General features: G+C 45.8%; 1 protein-coding gene across 3 annotated transcripts in view; it reads left to right on the top strand.

Moving 5' to 3' along the window:
• The window catches only part of ARHGAP26 (Rho GTPase activating protein 26), a gene marked incomplete at both ends in the record, with an annotated part of 484977 nt that extends 465064 nt beyond the window's left edge, over positions 1–19913 (top strand). The window contains 3 exons of one of the 3 annotated variants that reach the window (XM_079704013.1): positions 4639–4749; positions 10941–11032; positions 19825–19913. In XM_079704013.1, the coding sequence (XP_079560139.1) occupies positions 4639–4749; positions 10941–11032; positions 19825–19913 (292 nt within the window). Of the gene's footprint in view, positions 1–4638; positions 4915–10940; positions 11033–19824 lie in introns of all 3 variants that reach the window. The other 2 variants (XM_079704012.1, XM_079704014.1) reach the window with 2 other exon arrangements.
• Positions 19914–22411: the final 2498 nt, after the last annotated feature.

Here is a 22411-nt window from a genome sequence, read left to right as displayed (position 1 = left end):
TTTAATTGCTCATTTTCTGTGCTGGTGGGGCCGTGGTGAGCGGGAAGGGGCAGCCCCCATATGCTGTTGGTGGGAATACAATTCAGTCAAACCTTTCTGCAAGGCTATTTGCTAGGATGTATCAGGACCCTTAAAAAAGGCTCCCAGGCTTTGACCCACTAATTTGATTTCCAGGAATTTATGCTAAGGAAACAATTGGAGACACAGGCAGTGATCCTCTACAAGAATGTGAGTTGCAGTACTATGGCCGAAGAGGGATAATCTGAATGTACACAATAAGAGAAGGTGTACATAAATCAGGGTTTACCATACAGTAGAATATCCTGTAGGTCTGAGAATACTCTGGGGTTTGTAGAGAGGTCTTCAGGGGGTCATCTGCCAAGATTGTACTTTAAAAATTATTTTCTCTGAACTAATGTCAGATGTTTGTTATTTTTAGCCTCATTAGTGGGAAAAGAGTTTTATGATTTTTAAAATATATCAAAGGCTACTTAATGACATCAGAAAATACTTAAGTGAAAAAAATACGCTACTATGTATGTAGTATTATCTGCAACACCACCCCACCCAAGACAAGTGAAGAAATTTGGCAAGCTGTTAACAGTGATTATCAGCAGTATAAATTATGTGTGATTTTACTGCTTTTCTTGTGATATTTTCCAGTTTCCTACATAGCCATCTGTAATTTTGCATATCAGAATTAAAGAAGATCAGCTTTCTGATTAATGGCCTGCCGACTGCTTATCTTATACCAGCTCAGGTTTTTCACTCCCATGGTGTGGAGCCATGAGAGGGTCTCCCACATCCATGGTCAGATTGGGAGCCTGCTGGGACAGCCCTGTCCACGGCCTGGTAGTCATGCCCTGGCTGGTACTCCAGATGCCCCATCAGTCAAGTGAGTCACCACAGAAGGGTGTCAAGCTGACGATATTGCCACACACTGTACTTGCACGCTCAGCCACATCCCAGCATGCTGCCAGGCCTTTGAGCCTTATCTTCCCAAACCATTATTTCTTCCCTGTCCAGTGAATGTCAAAGGGACTGACTGGGGCTGTGTGACTCCTTTTGAGGACACCGTGGACTAGCAAACTAAACCCGATGCAAGCCTTCCACCTGAACCCAAACCAGACCAGCAAATGTTCCTTAAAGTTTAAGCTGCTGTTGCTATAGTTGGGCCCTGATGTGGGGGGCCTGGCAGGACCCCAAGAATATTTAGGGTGAAAAATGTGCTAGGGCATTCAGCTGGACTCTGAGGTTGTAGAGAAGCCTTCGGGGACCATCTGCTAAGATTGTAGTTATAAAATTATTTTCTCCTATCCTAACACCAATCATTTGTTATCCTTGTCCTCATTAATGGGAAGAGAGTTTGAGAATTCGATATGGGAGGTTTCAGAGTCAATACCAAAGCTGGCCATTTTTAGTTTGTTTTGTCTTGGATTTTTTTAGGAGTGCTGTTGTCACTTTAAGTAACCTATAGCCAGACACTTCTGTGGTCAGAGTATAAGATTATACAAATAGCCTTGGGCCATTATCATCACCCCTGTGCATCTTATTTTCCACCTGTGTGTTCTCTAAGTTGCATCAAAACTGATACCTAATGTGCTCTCTGTTTCTTTGAGGAACATTTATATGTTTACAGTCATTCTGTTGCTACAGGCATCAGTCATTGTGGTGTATAACAGTGTTCAGTAGTATTGTTGACGTTGAGTTTTGTTGATGTGCCTCTGGAGTACAAATTAACAAAGAGTATAATTCCAATCAGTAGTTTAAAAAATCATAGAAGTACTGTGGAGTATGCATTTTACTGTTACACTGAAACATAGTGGCAATAAGTTTTAGATTGTGGTTATTTTATAGCAAATAAATGTTATTGCTATGACCAAGACACAAGCAAACAAATGAAATTATATTAGTTCTTAAAAATCACAGTTAATACTGTGGCAATGGACATGGAGATTGAAGAGTAACTTCTTATAATCATTATGAATGTCCTGCATTCCAACCGCACCCCCAGATAATTTCAGCCATGTACTAAGTGGCCAAGAACCACTTAGATATCCAGGGATGTGAAAAAACATTCAGAACCCACATTGTGTTCATAGAATATGTTTCCAACTATGCCTTTAGCCAAAGGCATGATTCTTGGTACACTTGAGGTAGGAAGCTGGAGGTGTTTCCTACTTATAAAAGCCACTAAAAAGAAAACTCAAAAAAAAAAAAAAAAAGGTCTTGAGGACTTTTTGATTGTCCTGTGTTGGCCACTGACCAAAGGAACAGATTAGTTCAGGCCTCTGGGCCCGGGCTGCTCTCATAAACCTCCAGATTGTCCCTGGTCAGAATTTGGGTTCCCAGGCTGGGCTTCAGTTGGAATAGCCAGGCCTTGCCCACTGGGTCACTATCTAGGGGGGCAGTTGTGGGGAGGGGACTGAGAAAGCGAGGCCCTTCTCACCAGCTGCAGTTATGGATTAACCGAGGACTGACTGCCCAGTAGAAATAAGGCAGCACTTCCTTCTGGGACCCAAGACAGAATCAAGTGTGGGGGCAGGTATTAAGCTAATCATAGGGTAACTGATCCCTTAGCTGATGAAGCTTACTTACTGTCTTATATTACAGTTGTTTTTTAATCTGTCCCATCTTGTCAAATACACTGTAAGCTCATCAAGTCAGGGACCTTGGTAAATGCTAAGTTGTATTGCACTTACTGTCTTGATCTCACAATGTTTTCAATAAGTAGTTATTGCTGGAATAATTGAGAAGAAGAGAAAAAAGCCATACTCTTTGAATTCTGTCTCTTCTGTTATATGAATTCCATCTGCTATATGAATCTACCACACACAAGACTGGAGGCAGAATTGGGGATTTTGTTGGAATTTACAATGTGTTGAGTCTTGCTGGGATTGTCTGTTGCTGCATTCCCGTTTTCCCTTGCAAATGTGGTAGGCATCTAAAGGAAACTCATAAATCAGTGGTTAAGGTTTCTAGTGCTCTGGCTGGGTCTGTAAAGAAGCTTGGTACGGCCTAGAGGATCAGAGCAAGTCCTGCTACCCCAGAGGTGGTACACTGCGGCGGCAACAGCCCTGGGCTTGGAGCCAGGGGATTGGGGTCTGAACCTCGGCCCTGACAATTACAGCCTGGATATCTTCAAGCAAGCCTCAAATTGGCCCAAGTTCCCATATCTATGAAATGGGAATTATAATAGTGCCTCTTGGCTAGATGGCTGGGTTAAATGAGATTCATTAATTTATTCAATATTTATTGAAATCCTACTGGGCACTATTTTAGGCATTGGAGATACAACAGTAAACAAAAAAACAAAAATCCCTGCTTATGAAATTTATATTCTAGAAATATAATGCATATAGTGACATTTAATAAATGTTTCTTTCAATTAGTTCAAGGTTATCTGATGAACTCACACAATGGGTTTTTACTGTATATTTCCGTAGGAATTTATGTTATAGCTGTAGATAATTAAGGCCATTATTGATTGAGTCTCTCATCTGAATTGAAGATGTCTCATTCAGTAGGACATTTATGTGTTCTTGCTAAATCCCAGTATGTTTAGAAAGTCTGTTCCCCTGGAATTGGATTGCTGTCATTTTCACCTCTGTACAGTGCTTGGGCCACATAATCCAGCCACTGTCTGGGGCTCAGGGCTGCAGGTGGTGTTGTGGCTGGGTGGTTTCCGGGTTGTTTTCTCAGTCATTGGTGTTTGTTTGCACTATCTGGAACTTAATGCAATTTTACAGAGTTACTAAGATGTTTATTTGTGTAATTTGTGGAAATAAGTCAAAGGGCTAGCGTGACTAGTTAAGATCCACAAACCATATTTTAGTGAGTAGTTTCAACCTGTCCTCTCCAAACTTTTGATCAGCCACCCATCAAAGAACAAAACGACAAATTTCAGCTTTCAGTTCCTCATTTTTTCATTGCCTTCCATCTGAGACTTTTTCTTTGAGCGTCAAAATGCCCAAAATCCATGAAAAAAGAAAGAATAAGCCTGGAAAGCAAACCTCAGAGGGACAACTATGCCCTGCCCATAGCTGTATGCCCTCTCCTGAGAGGTGCGTGTCCAGCCCTGTCCTCCATCCGTTATCACTTTTCTAATGCAGTCCTTCTCAGGGTCTCCAATGGCACACGGCCCATTTCGTTAAAAAATGTAAACAGGAAGTTGTTTTCTGGCAGAATGGCCTGTGTGGCCCAGAAGAATGGTCATTTTTGCTGAGACACGACTTTAAAAACACTCACACGGTGGAAGCTGAAGGCTGGTTGTGAGCTAGCCCTGCCCCAGATGGAGGTCGGTGATAGGATGTGGGTGTGGGAACCCATGGACATGGGTTCAGGGCCTTTTTCACCCATGGCCAAAGGCACAATGGACACAATTGAGGAAGCTCCTACCACCTAGAAAGCAGTTGTTCTTCAGGGCAAAGAGACATGTTAACACTCCGAGGAGTTCCAGAGCAGGCATTACTTGGAAGACACGGAGTTTGGCCTGGAGAGATGTGACTTGGCACTGAGAACAGTTTCAGTGCTCCTCCAGTCTCCAGCTCCCTGTCATTTGGCCTCCCCTGAACCTCCTGTGCTCCCGTTGTGGTTTCCCTGTGTGCTGACGAGTTTTCTGGTGGTTATGTCTTGCAGCCCCCCGAATCCAAGCCCAACTTCACCCCTCTCGCCATCTTGGCCCATGTTTTCGGCGCCATCCAGCCCTATGCCCACCTCATCCACGTCCAGCGACTCATCCCCCATCAGGTCTGTTGCAGGGTTTGTTTGCTTTTCTGTTGCTGCTGTTGTTCTCTCATTGGCTTGGTCCTCTCTTCATGCAGTGTTCAGCCTCCTCGTCAACTTTGTTCCCTGCCATCCAAACCTGCACTTGCTTTTTGACAGGCCAGAAGAAGCAGTTCATGAAGACTCCAGGTAAAATCACGGATGATGACCAATCCGTTCCTGCTTATCCAAAGCTGATCAGGGATTCCAGCCTCAGAGACCAAAGCTGGGAGGGACTATTTGCATGAACCAGCATGGCATTTTCCACACCCTTCTGAGCCCTTCCTCTGGTTACTGAATTTATCCGTGATGCCTAGAGTTTGGGGAGAGAGTGCCTCTTGAATGGGCTCCTGTTTGCATCACTCTCTGGATCATGGGGCTCTCTGTGCTTTAGCATAAGATAATATCAAAGGGAGCAGTGCTGAGACACGTACCAGCCTTTTCTTCCCTCATTTTTATCAGATAGTATCAGGCAACATTTATTTGTGGGGTTGGGCTTTCAGCCTTGTGTACTGACACCTAGTTGATGAGACCCAGACCAGTTGGGAGAGAGATGAATATAACACAGAATAAAGGCTTGGGATATGAAGCAGTTTCTCTTTAAATTGTTCGTGGCTGCCTCCTCACCTCCCATGTAGTCCCAAGAATGCTCGGTGCTCCCAGCCTGCATCTGTCTCCACGTGTCGTGAACCCTTAGCTCTCACGGGAACAGGCAACACCTCATTCTGAGGGTTGACCTAGTTCCTCCCCCCAGGGGCCAAGCTATAGTTTTTCCCTGCTTTGATGACACTTAATTCTTCACATTTGAGTTTTTTGGAGAAAAGAAGCTGTTTAAATCCAGGAAAAAGAATCCCTCTGCTATGTAGGTCCTGAGCATGGGTGTCTCTCGAATTTAATCTCTGCTTTCAGACAACCAAAACGCAGAGCCCAGTTGAAGCATCATAAGTATTTTGGGCCTTGGCAGTACTTTTTCATCCATCTTTTCTCATAGCTGGTTTTTTCCTAAGGGGTGGGCCCAGCATAGGGGCTTAAATAATTTATAAAGCTGAGTCTCACTTTTAAAAAAAGAAACCCCATGCTATTTATACATACATGTATATATATATATATATATATATATATATATATATATATATACACACACACACACACACACACACATATGTAGATATGTGTGTGTGTACATAAGTGTGTGTGTGTGTGTGTGTGTATAAACTTAATTCTCCTCCAGGCACTTCCATATCTATCATTTCATTCTATCTTCATGTGAGAATGAGAAGAAATGGCCTGAACCCTATTACAGAGAAGGAAAACTAAGGCACAGAGAAGTGACTTGTGCATGGTCACATGACTCATGAGATCCAATCCAGAATTCAGGACTTCTTGCCCTCAACCAGCATTCTTTCCTCCAAACACATGGGTGGCCCCAAATTTAAGTTTCCATGTTTCCCGGCCCCAGAGCCTGGCCTGCTCCTCTAGGTTTTCTGTTTAGCTTTTCCCTTGAAGATGGAAAACATAGCTTTTCACTATATTCTTTTATCTTCGCCCTGGGAATAAGGTAAAAGTTCAGATTATACTTTTTCTGACACTCAAGTTATTTCCTAATTATTTCTTAGGTATATTCTGGGCACTTTGGGAGATGTTAACTTTCTAGGACACCAGATATGGTTTGGGTTGTTCTGGTTAGATCATTGATTGCCCCATGAGACCTGAACCAGAGCCAAAATGTGGCCCCTTCAATTTGTTCAAAAGGAAATAAAATCTTCAGAATATTGGCCCTTGGACAGAATGGGTTGGGGGACTCAGGACAGTAGAATCATTCAGCTAAAAAAGTGAAGTGTACTCTGCTTGGACGGTATTCACGTTTTTTATATCTCTAAGCTTTGGGGCCCTATTGCCTCTCCAGTATCTCCACCTCACCACTCCCATCTTCCAGGATATTTCCAGGTTTTACTTCTTTAGCTACACTTTTCCCAGAGTATTGATATTTCCAGATTGGCAGTGGACAGTGGCAATAGAATCTGCTCACCCCATGTGTTTGGGTTCATGGTTACACAGTACTGTTCACTCTGGCCATCATCATAATGGCACCATTTGGATAATGCTGTTCCACAGCCCTGTAGGAAGCTGCCTTTTTGAAATAGGCAAGGCAGAGTAGGGCTTGCAGTTGGCTATCACTGAGCTGACCATGTGTGCCAAGCTGAGCACGGATGGGGACACAGCTGGGGAGCTAGCCAACAGAGAGGGCAAAAGTCCCCTGATTGCTGTTGCAGTATGCAGCCAAGAGGTGGGGGCATACACCCATTATTCAGGTCCAACAAAACATTCCCCCAAATCCACTTCCAGAACATGAAGCTTCAGATTTCCTTCCCTGGGCAGAGCTTTTAAAAATAAAAACTTAATTAGACCTAATTAATGGGCCCATGAACTTCTATATAACATCTCCTCTGGAAGTGGCTTGGTCTCCCCTCCCCAAAGCATTGTTAGTGCTTGTTAGTTCCAGCTCAGGAATGGAGATGCCTTTCACAGCACAGCAGAGAAAGGGGACTCTGGAGGAGCAGTTCCCCTTCCTTTCACTTGTACCCCTAGAAAAGCTCCCAGCCCCGAACTCATAACTGGGATTCACACAGGGGCTCCTGGAAATTATGCCTAAATGATCAAGCTGTTGCATCCTGCCAGTCTAGCTGAGCCCAACTCCCTGTACAGTGCAGAGTGGGTTGTCATTTTGCAGGGTTTGCAAGGGCAATTGAGGGAAACTCCTCTGAGTGCTTTTCCTGGCCCTGTGCCATGCTCAGAGGCGAAAATTAACAATGAACAAGCAGAAGGTTCCAAGCTTGTTCATGCCCTTGAAGGCCCTGCTGAGGTCTGAAGGGCGCTGTCACAGAAGAGTCACAGGCACCTCAGGCTCTCTGTGTGCAATGTGGAGATGCTTTGCAGAGAACAGGGAGCTAGGGAGCCCAAGAACTAAAGATGCTTAGGGGGGAATTTTTTTTTTCTTTAATCAGAGCCAAAGCCTACAAACGAAACCTCTGTGCCAGCAGGATCTGTTTTGGTAGAAACCCTACCTAACACAAACCACTCAGGGCTTTTGACAGGGAGAGAGTATGGCATGGGACACAGGACTCGGGCTGAGAAACTTTTACAAAGAGAAGTCTTTCCCCTGAGTAGGGCTGCCAGATTTAGCAAATAAAATGAAAATACAGAATACCCAGTTACATTTGAATTGTAAACAAATGATTTTTTAAGTATAAGTATATCCCATGCAATATTTGGGACATACTCATACTAAAATAGTATTCCTCATGGATCTGAAGTTCAAATTTAACTAGATGCCTTGTATCTTATTTGGCAACCCTAGTCCTGGGGAACAGGAATAGCTCCTTTTAAAAGCACCCCTCTATCATCCCTCCCATTCCTGTGCACATCCCAAGGGGGCAGGAGGACGTCTTGGAGGAAAAGACCTCCTTGTAGACTGTCTGTCACCTCTCAATTTGAGAGAAAGGCAAGAAAAAAAAAAGAAAACAAAAGCTCTTTCCTGACCTTTGTTTTCATTTTTAATGTACTGTTTTATTGAATGTTATCATTATTAAATTCCTAAAACCGGATATTAGTGGAAAATTACTTCTCTTGAATGATAATCTTGGGCACTTGAGCCATTCCATCTGCTTACTTCCTGCCAGATACCCCAGTTGGTTTCCCTGGCTTGTCCCTGTTTTGTCCCATTCCCTTTATTTGAGGAGGTTAATAAGTAACCTCTGTGAAAATCCAGCCAGAGGAGCCTTGCCTCAGATGATTTTCACCTCACCTTTTATCTCCCTGTCCCTGGTCCCTGCGCTCTCTCCCCATCCTCAAGGGACAATGACCCTGGCTCATGGCTACTGGATTCTCCTTCCACCTTCCATGTCATCGCAGGCTCCACTTGCCTGTCCGTATGGAGTTCTGGCTGTTTTAACACGTTTCACAGCCAGATGACTCCTCCTCTCTGTTCCCTACTCTCTCCAAAAACAAAAACAAAATTTTAGCAGCGCATTGGCTGTTTGGCCCTTGCTGGCCAACACACAGACTTGGTTTAGTTAGATCACAGAATGTGCCCCTTGTCCTGAACTTGATTGTGACATTAATGATAATTACACAGGAGGAGCTGGTTTCTAGTTGGAGCTGTTACATCCTAAAGGCTCTTTTTCCCTTCACTACCAGCGAACCTACTTCGTGTTCTCCCACTTTCCCAGTTTTCTCCCACCCAGTTATCATTTCCTGGCTACTAGAAGACCAGAGAGAACAGCAGTAAACTGTACCCTGGCAACAAATTCTGGATAACCATTTATCTGTACAACAGACCCTTTAAGTCATCTTTCCTTCAATTTTCATGGAACCAAGACTAAAAGTTTTAGATTTCTGGCCCTGGTGTAGGTTTCCAAACATCCATGGCTCCTCTTTCCCAGAGGGAAGCTGGACTTGGTGACTCCAAGAGCAACAGTTCCATAAGGATCCAAAGTGCCCTGCCTCTTCTGATCCTCTCTGGATTTACCTGAGACCAACCATGCCTCAGCTAAAACTCATTCAGCCACTAGAAATAAATGCGCCATGAAGGTTTAGCGTCCCTGAGTCGTTGAGGCTCTCCATTAGCCAAATAAAGAGAAAGCAAATAATATATATCCCTTGAATAATTGTCTAACCCAGAGGACCTCCTTGCTCTTTTGTTACTCTGCCCTAGAGCCCCTAAATATGCTGGCTTTGAGGGAGAGAGAGATTGCTTTCAGTAAATAAAGAGCCAACTTTTGACTGCTAAATGTCATTTTTCTTGTGACCCTTGAGAAGTCCATAGCTCATTTGGGACTGGTTGGATATCAAAGCAAAAGTTGATTTACCAGTACTTGCGACTTGCACTCTAGAATGTGGGTTAGCAATCTGCAGCCATTAGGTCAAATCCAGCCTGCCCCCTGTGTTTTGTAAGTAAAGTTTTGGTGGAATGCAGCCACACTCCTTCATTTACATGTTGCCTGTGGCTGCTTTCGTGCTACAATGCAGAGTTGAGTAAATGCAACAGAGACCATACGGCCCATGAAGCCTAAAATATTTACTGTCTGGCCCTTTACAGAAGGAGTTTGCCAACCCCTGCTCTGGAAGGATGGTTCTCAGCCCTGGTTGCTCATGAGAGTCACTTGGAGAGCTTTATAAAAATACTGATATCTTTGGGCTTCCCTGGTGGCGCAGTGGTTGAGAGTCCACCTGCCGATGCAGGGGACATGGGTTCGTGCCCCGGTCTGGGAAGATCCCACATGCCACAGAGCGGCTGGGCCCGTGAGCCATGGCCGCTGAGCCTGCGCATCCGGAGCCTGTGCTCTGCAACGGGAGAGGCCACAACAGTGAGGGGCCCGCGTACCACAAAAAAAAAAAAAAAAAAAAAAAATACTGATATCTGCAAGTCAGGGTAGAACCCAGACATCTGCGTTTTTTAAAGTGATTCTGATTCGCAGTGAGCGTGGCTGTCAGCACTCCTGGGATGAGAAAGACACAAAAAAATTGCATCATGCCCCCTCTCCCTTCTTCCTCCCCACACGAGTGCACACATATGCTCATACGCACACGTGTATAACTGCTCACACCCACACCTTGTCTGCTCCCTGCCCTACCCTGGGGTTCCAGGAGTTGCAGCTCTGGAATCCTGCCCCACCAGCCCAATGAGAAATAAGGAACATGTGGGAGAGCCAACGTCAGCCCGGGGCCTGGAGCTGAAACCTGGCTTTGCTAGAATTTCTCCTTTTGACTCACTGAGCATTGGCCACTTTCAGCAGGGTCTGCTGTGAGTGTTCTCCAGAGCAAGTTAGGGGTTCTTTCCTGCCTCCACTGTGCCCCCCCCCAGCTAGTCCTGCTCCAGAAATGGGGTCCAGCCTGCCCTCCCACTGTTCAGCTCTTAAAAGTCAAGTTTAAATTTGGCACGAGGTGAGCCCACGAGAAGTGTGGTTTTTCCAGGCTTATGGCTGTTCTCTGCATATTTCTCGTTTCTGCTCTGGTGACCTTTGCAACTTTTCCACCTCGTGTTTTGCCATCTGACTGCCTTGTCAGGCTCTTCCTGTGAGAGAAGGCTCGGTGGCTTGCAGGGAAGGGGGAGGAAGAGAGATTAAATATCTTTCAGAGGGTTTTTAAAAAATACTAAATAAACTGCTTTCCCCCAGCACACCGTTCCGGAAGGCAAAAGCCTTATATGCCTGCAAAGCGGAACACGACTCAGAGCTCTCGTTCACAGCAGGGACGGTCTTCGATAATGGTGAGTTTCTCAAATAAATCACTGGAGTTGTCAAAGTTCCTTTCTACCTAAGGAAAATCTCAACAGAACAGGTAAGACTAAAAAGGAGCATGGGGTGGGATGGGGTGTCTTTTCCCAAAATAACAGAGCAGCGGCAGAGTTTAGGAACCACTATCAAAAGAGGACGGGTGGAATCACCTCCTCACTGTGACAGAGCCAGTGTCATCGAGGTGTCGTGGGCATTAAATGGGATGGTACCTGCACAGGCTTTGAGCGTCTGGGGCTGGACGGACGGAGGAGACGAAGGAGTGGAGAACGGGGATCCTGTAAGTGGTCAGAAGCTCAGGGAGGGGGCTAAAGCCGCAGGGTCTATGCCCATCCTTGGGTTCAGTGGGATTCACTGTCCATGGCAGGAGAGGCCTGTTTCTGAGATGGTGGGGCGTTGGGTGAGCTCCGGGCAGATAAGCTGCGCTGCATTCCTGCTCGTCCTCCCCCAGCTGCCAGGAGCGGGTAGATGACCCCACAGTGAAACCAGCCCTGCCAAGCACCAGCTGGCCTGCACAGGCATCCTGGTGGGAAAATGGATTCGGAGCACTTGCCCCATGGGCCTGGACTTGCTTGATGCACCATTTCCTTGTTTCATTTGTTTGTTTTCCTTCCTTAAAAAAAAAAAAGAGAATATTTTTCAAAATGCAAATTGATGGAATTGTTGTTATAATTTGTCATAACTTATTATCTGCCTACAAGAAAAATCAGGATTCTGGGGAAAGGCCCAAGTTTCTGTTACAGTTGAGATTTCCTCCAGATGTAGTTCTCCTTTGGGGTTAATCCTTCTGGATCCCTGGGTGAAAGGGTCTGTTTGTTTTGCTCAAAGGAGGAAGCAAAAACCAGCTGTCTGGTTTCAGGAACTGGACATTTTCTGGGCCTCCCTTCTTGACCTCAGGTGGGGTGGGGCAGGGTTCCCTGGCAGGGGTGAGTGCTCACTACCCAGTGTTCCTTTCCCATCATGGCTGCGCGGTCCCACCCAGGTCGGGACCATGGCCTCCTACCACCCGCCTGAGACCCAGAAATGCAGGGCAGCCAAGGCTCCCATGTAGCACCGGAGAGCCTGAACTCTAGATTCAGGCCACTGTAGCGCAGGCCCTGGCTTGACCACTTGATTCTGTGTGACCTCAAGCAGTGACTTAACCTCTCTGTGCCTCAGTCCTCTCCTCTGTCATAGAAAGATACCAGATAGTTTTGAGAGAAAATTGAGATAGTGTGCATCACACGTTTAAAATAGTACTCAACACATATTAAGCTTTCAGTATGTTGTGATTGTTACGACGATGATCATCATTTCGTTACGTCCATCTCAGAAAAAGACCCTGATGCTCTGATCATTCACAATGACAGTTTTTCCTTTTTAGCTGCTACAGCCCAGCTGGGCAGTAGGTACTGCACCTAGACACCCTGGGTCCTGATTATTTGTAAGGGCCCTGAGGTCCCAGCCGGAGCAGAGATGGGCTCCTGGGGGACAGCCTTGACTGCATCCATATGCAAAAGGACTGCCCCGCTGTGTGGCCAGCCCCTGCATCAGCATGGCAGAGACAGTAATCAGGTATGGGTAGACAGAATGGGAAAGAGGTCACAGAGCACCTGGGGGATTCCCAGGTCACACTCGGCAGACCTCGATCTTCTGAGCCAGCAGGGCTGGGGATGAGCCTACAACTGCATGTGGCCTTCTGGGACTGCATCCTCACTTAGGGTTCTCAAAGCCTCTAAAGCACTGTCCTTAAACCTTTGTTCCACTAACTTTCATCTGGGTCCTTTAAAAATCAAAGCATACAAACGGCCAGCTCTACTGCTTCTCCTGTCAGCAGCTAGAGCTTTTAGATCCTGGCACACCTGTAGGAGTGGGTCCCCTGAAGGCTTTCCAAGGCCATGTCCTTGGAGAGTGTCCCCTGAACAGGCCCATGTGGGGGAGTCACAGCCCAGCCATAACATGACACAGTTTGCACGGCAGACGAATCAGAGTGGGTGCATGCACAGGCTCTGTGTCCTATGCTGTCGACAGGGGAGGGCCTTCTGCCTACCAGTGAGCAAGATTTGAGAGATGCCTACATCTACAGGTGAGTCCAGAGCTTAAAGGTCTGTCCTCTAAACCACAGTCCACTACTCCCATGGGCAAGGGACTGCCGTGTTCCTATCAGCTCTTCACTCTGACAACACAAAGGACCCCTGATCCCGGGGGAAGAGTTGGTTTAAGCTCTCAAAAGGTCTGTATGTGTGTGTGTGTGTGTGTGCCTTGTTTGGGACTCCTCTTCCTGAGCGCAGCCTTCTTCCATTTTTTAAAGAGCTTTATTGAGGTAGCCACATACCATACAAGTTACCCATTTAAAATGTACAGTTCAGTGGGTTTTAGTATATTTAAAGTTGTGCAACCATCATCACTATCTAATTCCACAATATCTTCATCACCGCCAAAGAAACCCTATTCCCTTTAGCAGTCATGCCCCATTTACCCCAACCCTACTCCATGTGCCACCTAGGCAACCACTAGTCTACTTTCTGTCACTGTAAATTTGCCCGCTCTGGGTGTTTCATGTGAGTGGAATTATACAGTACATGGTCTTTGTAACGGACTTATTTTGCTTTGCACTATATTCAATGTCATCCATGCTGTCGTAGGCCTCAGAACCTCATTCCTTTTTATTGATGAGTAATATTCCATTGCATGGATATACCACGTTTTGTCTATCCATTCATCGATTGATGGACATATTGATTCCACTTTTTGGCTGTTATAAGTAATGCTGCTATAGACACATGCATACAAGTTTTTGTGGGGACATAGGTTTTCCGTTCTCTTAGTGATACACCAAGGCATGGGCTTGCTGGGTCATATGGTAACTCTAGGTTTAACTGTTGGAGGAACTGCCCAACTGATTTCTAGAGGGGGTTGCACCATTTGGCATTCCCACCTGCTTCAGTTTTTAAGTCTCCTTTTTGAAGTAGTTTAACTAGCTAACCAAAAAAAGAAATTAAAAGACACTTGATTTTTAACTGCCACGTCCTTTCCTTCCCAGCAGGTTCTGTTACTACTCCCGCCCCTCCACTCAGTAATTGTCATAAATCCCACAAGGACAGATGAGAGCAGGAGAGAGTCAGAGGCCTTGCCCCGCCTTCCCGTGGTCTCCAGGGGCAGCGATCATTGACACTAGTTTCTTTTTAACTAGCAATGCCAGTGACCTTTCCAATTCCCTGAAGAGCAAAAGGCCAAATTAAGCCCCAAAGACAACACCTCACGGTGTTGACTGAGCTGCAGTCGAAGAAGGATCTGACAAAATGTTGATCCAGATTTTAGACTGGTTGGATGGTAATATTTTATGATGTCCAATTTTTAGAAAATGCTACCTCGACCCTACTTTCCCCATCCCTTCGTCTCTTTAGGAGTAATCGGGCATTAAAGGGGGAAAGCACTATTCACGTGTTAGATCTTTTTCCTTGTTCTGTGTCTTGGTAATTTGTTGCTGAAGATCCCAGGTAAGGACAATGTAAGTTGGATGCTCTGTAGCTGTCAGATTAAATCATCAGACCAATCAGAAGAAAGTTTCCTAATGACAGAGTTAGAGTGAGTGAGTGTGTGTGTGTGTGTGTGTCTGTGTCTGTGTCTGTGTCTGTCTGTCTGTCTGTCTTTTTTCAGGATCAAGAAGAAGAAAGGAGGAGGAGGAAGAGGGAGGGGCACCTTGAGGGGAAAGTCTGTTGTTTGTAATGATTAATCTCCAAGCCTCTGGATTCCAGGGGCCCACTGTGAATCTGGAGAGGCTGCTCTGTCAGCTCTTGGACTTTGTGCAGTGGGCAGTGGCTGTGCAATACTCAGAAATAACTCCAGTGTCAGCCCTTGCCAATATACTAGGAAACTGGCCATTTCACCAAGAGCACCTCATACAGTAATTGGAAAGAAAAATAACTCACGTTCTCAGGAACATTAGTCATCTAGAAGCAACATGATTAGTGATACCTGGAATATTCACATGGCGTTCACTAAAATTGGGTTCTTAGGATACTTTCATCAAGGTCTGGCATGGGCTGGATCCTTCATTGCTGGGGTACCGGGTGCAGTGTGAGTGCACAGCAGGGCTGCCCTGGGTTTCCTTTGCTGATAAAGGATATCTCAGGCAGTGGGGTTCCCAGAGAGTTCCTCGGTGGAATCTTTCAGCCTCCCCAGCCTCTCCATGTCTCCCCCAGGCGTTTCCACCAGCTGCTTCACTGGTCTTGCTGCGTCCACTCTTACCCCATTATCCAGGCTCTACACAGCAGCCAGATTGATCTTTGAAAAATGGAAGTCACATCATGTTATTTTGCCTCCTGTTGTTCTTAGAATTATTGACAAGGACCTGCAGGTCCCGCCCCTGCTGTCTGGCCCCCTCTCACCCTCCCTTGATACAAAGCAGCCTCCCAGGCCTTCTTTATGTTCTCGAATAAGGCTGGCAAACTATGACCAGCCAGTGAAATCCAGCCCGCTGCCTGCTTTTGTAGATAGAGCTTCATTGGACCACAGCCACTCATGCCTTTGTGTTTACATATTATCTATAGCAAGACAGTGGCAGAGTTGAGTAGTTACACATTGACGAGCTGGCTTTTTAAGAAAAACTTACACACCAGTGTTCTGAAATCACAACAAGCTTCTCCCCATCTTGGGGCCTTTACACTTGCATTACCCACTGCCTGGCTGGCTCCTGTGGATGATTTGGGTTTTAGCTTTTCGAACTCTTGGCCACCCACCCATTTCCCTATCCCAGTCTCTTTCCCTCCCCTCATCACTACCTACAATTACGTGCTTACTTACTATAGATGGTCCCTCCCCAAGAGCAGAATCTCATCTGCTTGTTCTATCCTACGTGCAGGGACCTAGCACAGTGTGTGGCTTGTGGTAGGTGCCGAATGAACGTTTGTTAAATGAGTCCATGCATTCAACTACACAGGGGTCTGCACCTGTTCCAGCCAGTGCTGCTTCCCTGTGGGGCAGCCAGCCGTTAGAGATCTTAGTCACACACTTGCTCCTTGTCTACCATGGGCGAAGGAGCGGGGAGAGCATGAGTTGCCTGTGCAGGGGTGTATGGAGTGTATATGGATTGAGCTGAGAGAGAGTAGTTGGCAGGAAGCACGCCCATGTCAGCAGCAGCTTATATTTATTATATGCCTGCTGGGCTGGAGAGCTGCCCAGGCAGCTCACTGCAACACCTTGTGTGTTTATATAGCACATGGGACACTGGTGCAATTCAGAAGGTGGGACATTGGTGCAATTCAACCCAACCAGTACTTATGATGAGCATCCTCGATGTCCAGAGCATTAGGCTAGGCCAAAGTGGTACTGCTTAAGACCACAGACCCTAGGGTCTGATGTCCTGAGTTCAGATCCACCTCCATCATCTACCAGCTGTGTAATTTGGGGCAAGATGCTTAACTTCTCTGAGCCTCAGTTTCTCATCAGTAAGATGAGGATAATAGAACCAACTCCATAGTCCTTCTGAAGATGGAAAGAGGTGATGCAGAGGAAGCACTTAGCAAAGGGCCCACTGCTTGGTGTGTGCTCACCATGAGCATCACCTTTCTTATCCTCAAGGATCACATTCTCTGGCTGGATAGAGGCATAAAGTAGTGGAAAAGGGCTCAGTCTCTGGTATCAAACAAGCTGGATTCAAATTCTGGTTCTACTGTTGGGAGCCTGAATAAATTAATTTACCTCTCTGAGCCTTAATTTTCTCATCTGTAAAATAGGGATAATAATAATACAAGCTAGGATCCTTAGGTCCAAATGAGTCAATAAATATTTAACTCTCTGAGTCCACGGCTGTTTCCCAGTCATCATTTGTAGCGTGTTCGCTTCTATTGTTATAATTCACCAGAGGGGAGTCAGTGAAGAATGTTGAGTGATAGAATACAAAATTAAATGCACTAAAAAACTCGTTAGGTGGCGCAGTGGTTGAGAGTCCGCCTGCCGATGCAGGGGACACGGGTTCGTGCCCCGGTCCGGGAAGATCCCACATGCCGCGGAGCAGCTAGGCCCGTGAGCCACAACTACTGAGCCTGCGCGTCTGGAGCCTGTGCTCCAAGAGAGCCTGTGCGACAAGAGAGGCCGCCATAGTGAGAGGCCCATGCACCGCCATGAAGAGTGGGCCCCGCTTGCCACAACTAGAGAAAGCCCTTGCACAGAAACGAAGACGCAACACAGCAAAAATAAATAAATTAATTAATAAACTCCTACCCCCAACATCTTCTTTTAAAAAAAAAAGGACCTATGAATAATATGTGGAATGTACTATGAGCATTCCAGGAGCCAGGGGAAGGGAGGGAGCAGGTAGATGGCGTTCCATGATGATATTTATGGAGGAGGTAGGGCTTCAGCTAAGCCTTCAAGTGTGAGGAAGGGAAACAAAAGAAAACAGAAAGCCAGAGGCATCTGGGGCTGCCTCTGTCCTCCATCAGTTAATTCTTATTATCACCCTCATTACAGAGGCATTTTGGCACAGAAGAGTTATAACTTAACTTTCTGTGAATGAGTTAAAATGCAGATCCCTGAGCCCCACTCCTAGAGATTCTACTGTAACTGATGTGTGCTGGGGCCTAGGGATCTGCAGTTTTAATAAGCATTCAGGTGGTTCTGTTGCGCCTGGTCTGGTACCATCCCTTACTAAAGCCTGACTTGCTGACTCCTCTGAGTCAGCAATCTGACCCAAAGGCTGCACTGTCCTCTGCCGTCTCCCATGACATATCTCTTGTTCTCTAGTTCGGAGGGCCTCCTTTGTCCCCTCTGATTCTCCCCTTATTCTGCAAATTCCATTTCTAATGTTTGCAGAGATTACCACCTCTGCACCTGAGCTGTGTTTGAACAGCTGGCCAGGAAGGGAGAAAGTCTGAAAGAGATGGACTCGGTGCATCCGGTAGAACAACTCAACTAGGAGCTTTGCTGTCAAATGGGGAAGGAGGGTTTGTCTTTTTTTGTTGTTTTTCATTTTGTGTGTTTGGTTGGTTTCTTCTTTCTAGGTCTTTTGTTTTGGGGAGTGAGTTTGATTTGTTTGGTTTTGGTTCTGAACATCTGAGATTTCCCCAAGTTTAGGTGGTTGTTGAGACCAGGTCCTTACTTGGTTTTTACCAGGAGGGTCCTGCTGACCATTCTGAATGACTGATCAAATGACACAGGGTCTCCTACTGACTCATCTGTACTGAGCATTTACTGTGCTTTCTCCATATTGGTTCCTGAACTCTCACAAGAACCCACTGAGGGGGAGAGAGTTTTATTATCACTTGATAGGTTGAAGAAACTGAAGTGATCTTGGCAGTATCAGCTGGATGGATGGGCAGAAGGCAGGGGTGTTTGGGTGCTAGCATTTTAGCAGTAGGCTGGGAGATCTTGGTCATTGGAGAGACCAGGTTGCTTTTAAGTTGTGTTGTGTTCTTTCTTCCATGGCACTTCTCCCCCAGACTCCTCCTTGTGTGGTGTCATGAATCCAAAGTACCCTCGCTACTTGGGTTTATTCCTGAGGCCTAGAGATATGAAATCAGGCAAACATGTTGGGGGCCACCTCATAGATGTTTGACCTTGTCTTTTCCTGAAGAAGCCTTCAAGATCTAGCCAAGGTTGACATTGATCTTCTATGAGCCTCAGTGTGGGTCCTTCTGTTGCTTCTCCATTTACTTTCTTTGGTTTCTGTTCTTTCTTATTTCCCTACAAACCGAAACTAGAGTTTTATAGTAGTGTTGGGGGCGGAAATGCTTTTCTAAAACAAGCTCAGGAAGTCATTTAATTGGCCTAGGAAGGGAATAGAGGAAAATTCATTCTCTCCAAACAATCTCGGAGAATTGGAGTTTTCCTAAAACAGTAAGAACAAATGTCCTGCCTCGCCCAAGAGTGATTTGTATATTCCCAGTTCGAAAAACATGAACACCCCTCCTCTCCAAGTCCAGGATTCCTTCTCTCTTCCTTCCTGCTGTTGGCTGCTTTGCAGACTAAGCTGGATGGTATATAATTTTTACAGTATCACAGTAGTTTCCATGGAGATGGCTTGTGACATCACAGAACATTGGGTATATATTCTTTGGATATGGAAAAATCAAAAGGGTAGAAATTTTTAAAATTGCAATAGAGAGAGGGGGAAGACAGCTTTCAGACTTGTGTATAGGAAGGAGGAAAACTCCAGAGAACAGGAAAGAAAACTAAAGAAGGGTATGGTTGGAACCACGAGAGGGCTGTTTGAAGACTATAAAGTACAAAAAAAAAAAAAAAATGCAGAGGGAATTTGCAAGGAAATTAGAAGCAGAGGGTATGGATTCGGAGGGAAGTAAAATGCATGATTAGGAGCTACATATCTTTAGGGACTAGTTCTTAACAGTCCTCCATAGGTACTTTATCTGGTACATAGTCAACACTGGGTAGGTAAATGAGTGCAGGGATGGATGGATGGATACCTAGGTAAATATATAGGTGGAATATCATAACTGTGACCTCTAACCTAAAATGCAGAAATCTGTTACTTCTTTATAGTTTAAACCAGGAACTTCAGAAAGTCCATGAAACTCCTAAAATTGTATGCAGAATTTTGAATGCCTGTGTCTCTTCCCCTTTTAATTATGGAGAAAGTTCAGAATGACCTTTACCAGGTCCCCCAGTGGGTTGAGAAACTCTGGTTTAAACAAATTTGAGAATTATGTAACTTAACGAGCGACTGCACCCAATCTCTAAACTTCCTTCACACATGCACAGTACGCATCCACCTCCTACCCTATCTGTAACGTCATTTCTTGTCGCTCTCTCCCCGCTTCCTATACAGTGCATCCATCTCAGGAGCCTGGCTGGTTGGAGGGGACTCTGAATGGAAAGACGGGCCTCATCCCCGAGAACTACGTGGAGTTCCTCTAACCATGGGCCCTGGCAGAACTGCTGAGCTTTTCACGGTGTCCATGACAACTGCTGATTCCATTGTTGTGGGCCATTGCTCTTCGCCGCTGAGAAGTGCAGGGTGACTGACTCTGCTGCTACCTGTCAACACGAATGTTTCTGTGAACTCTGGTGTCACCCATCCCCATGATCATCTCAGCTGACGTGCGGTGATACTGCAAGAAACAGAAGTAAATCAGCGGAGGAGGCCGTTTGATTTTGATAACAAGAAAGGCTTACAAAGCCATTTCTCTCATTTAGCACCCTACGTGGGGTGCTCATTTTGTTTCAGTAGTCATCCAAACCCCAACCTTCTGAAAAGGAAGTAAGTGAGATATAAGCAGTCCCCAGGAGCTTGTAGTATAGCTGGCTCTGACAGGGCTGGGCAGTGGCCTGAGATCCAGTCTGGATCCACAGCTGTTGTTTACAGTAGACACTCTCTCGACCCCACCTCTAAATACTTGAGACCTGCCGTGCTATAGGCGGCTGGGTCTGTTTGTTTGCATGCAGGATGGAGAAGGGTTATGGCGCTGTTTACATAAGATCCAGTCTCTCACCATCTCTCAAGCAGCCACTGGCCCAGCACCAGCAGAATTCTGTCCAGTCCTCTCATGCAGGGGAGTACACACCCCCCAAGGCCCCCCTCCCAAGCTAGGAACATAATATCCCAAGCTAGGAACTTCTCTGCCACCGAGGGCTGCCATTGCCTCGTAACCACGGCAACCCAACCTACTCTAAAACCAAACCAAAAAATAACACACTCTTTGCATGACGTATTTTTTTCTCCCTGCTTTTTGGCCGTTTTTTGAATGGTTTCCCAACAACCTGAGCCGAAGATCAAGGTCTACTTGGGGGCAGATAGAATAGCAGCTGGGAACTGCTCCCTTTCTGATGAATTTCAGCAGCACCAGGATATATTTGGAACAAACTCTAGTAACCTCTTGAGATTAAATTACATACAGGCTTAATATTTCTGTTCTTCCATGCAACTAGTGTCTGCTTTCTAGAGGGCAACATGCTGCCTCCCAAAGGGGAATACCCTCCCTCTGACTCATTCCCTCCCGTTCACCTGTCCCTTCCCCTGTCCTTGCCTGCCTGTAGCCCTTCACTGACTAGCCCCTGGCAGTGCCCTGGGCTGCTAAGCACTGGTGCCCTGGCAGTTTTCAGGCATGATTCCTGGACTAACCCCATGGCTTCTAGTTTAAAAGGACATACATGTTCACTGCCACTCAGAAAAAGGGAATTGTTTCTCAGGCTTTTGAGGCATGAGACTAATATAAGCCATTGTGATTTAGGAGGATGCCAGAAGGTTGGGGCGTGGAAGGTGGGACGGGTACCTTCTGAGAAAGAGAATTTCCTGGTCCAGAAGGGGCTGTGTCATGTGGAAGACTGCCTTGGGTGGGGAAGTTTGGCCTGGACATTTCAAATTCAGTTGGCTTTCCAAAGAAGAGAGTCCCAGTATTTCCACACTTGAATGTCCTTGCAAGAGTGATTCTGGGCAGACAAACTCCGAAGTGAGGGACTGTCAGGCTCTCCAGGACAGGAGCCCCTCGGGATGGTGGCGTTGTTCCAGAGTGTGTCCTGCTTCTGGAATTCCTCTTGAGGGAACTTTAAAGAGGAAAAGAAAAACTTGAATTGTGTTGAATTACTGTATCTTTTACATTTTTTTTTGAAAAGATAAACATGTAAATAGAGTGATTTGAAATACTATATGGCAAAGTTTTATATTTTATATTCTATAAGCTAGTTGCTTCACACATTTAAGCTTTGATTGCTGAACAGGTGTGTATACGAGGGAGAGAGGGGATACAAGGTCGAAGAGAGTGAAGGTCATCCCTTCTCTGGCCTTGAGGAAGGAGGAGATATTTCCACACACTCTGCTGGCTCTTGTTGGTGGGCATGACACGTTAATGGTGTTCAGTCTTCTTTATCCAGATGTGGTTTTTTGAGCATTTCTTGGGCTTTGGATTTGGAGATGGAAGGAGCATCTTCAGGCAATGAACTTTTCCAAGAACTCCTACCCAGTAGTAAGATGAAGCTCAGGATTTAAACAGGTGAGGCCAGGGGTTAGATTTTTTTTTTTTTCATTTTTCTTCTCAGGTGTATTTCTTGGTACCCCAAGGTACCAGGACAGAAGATGGGATAATTGCATGCTCCTTGTATCTTACTCTTCTGCGCATCTTCTAAGGCTTTATAAACGAGTCCAAGCTAGTTTGCAAATGTGTGTGTCTAAGTTCCAAGAAAAACTGGCTTCTTAGGCTCTTTAATTCTTGACATGCTGCTTCTTCCCCTTTCCCTATACATGTTTATTCATCTCAGTTTCCCTAAAGCTCCAAAATAAGACAAAGAAAAACCTCCAAAGAGGGCTTCCCTGGTGGCGCAGTGGTTGGGAGTCCGCCTGCCGATGCAGGGGACATGGGTTCGTGCCCCGGTCCGGGAGGATCCCACATGCCGCGGAGCCTGTGCGTCCGGAGCCTGTG

The sequence above is a fragment of the Hyperoodon ampullatus genome (genome assembly GCF_949752795.1).
Source record: "Hyperoodon ampullatus genome assembly, chromosome: 4".
In the NCBI taxonomy this organism is placed as follows: Eukaryota; Metazoa; Chordata; class Mammalia; order Artiodactyla; family Ziphiidae; genus Hyperoodon; species Hyperoodon ampullatus.
The sequence above is the reverse complement of the archived record's forward strand: the minus strand, read 5'-3'. Positions and strand labels throughout refer to the sequence as shown.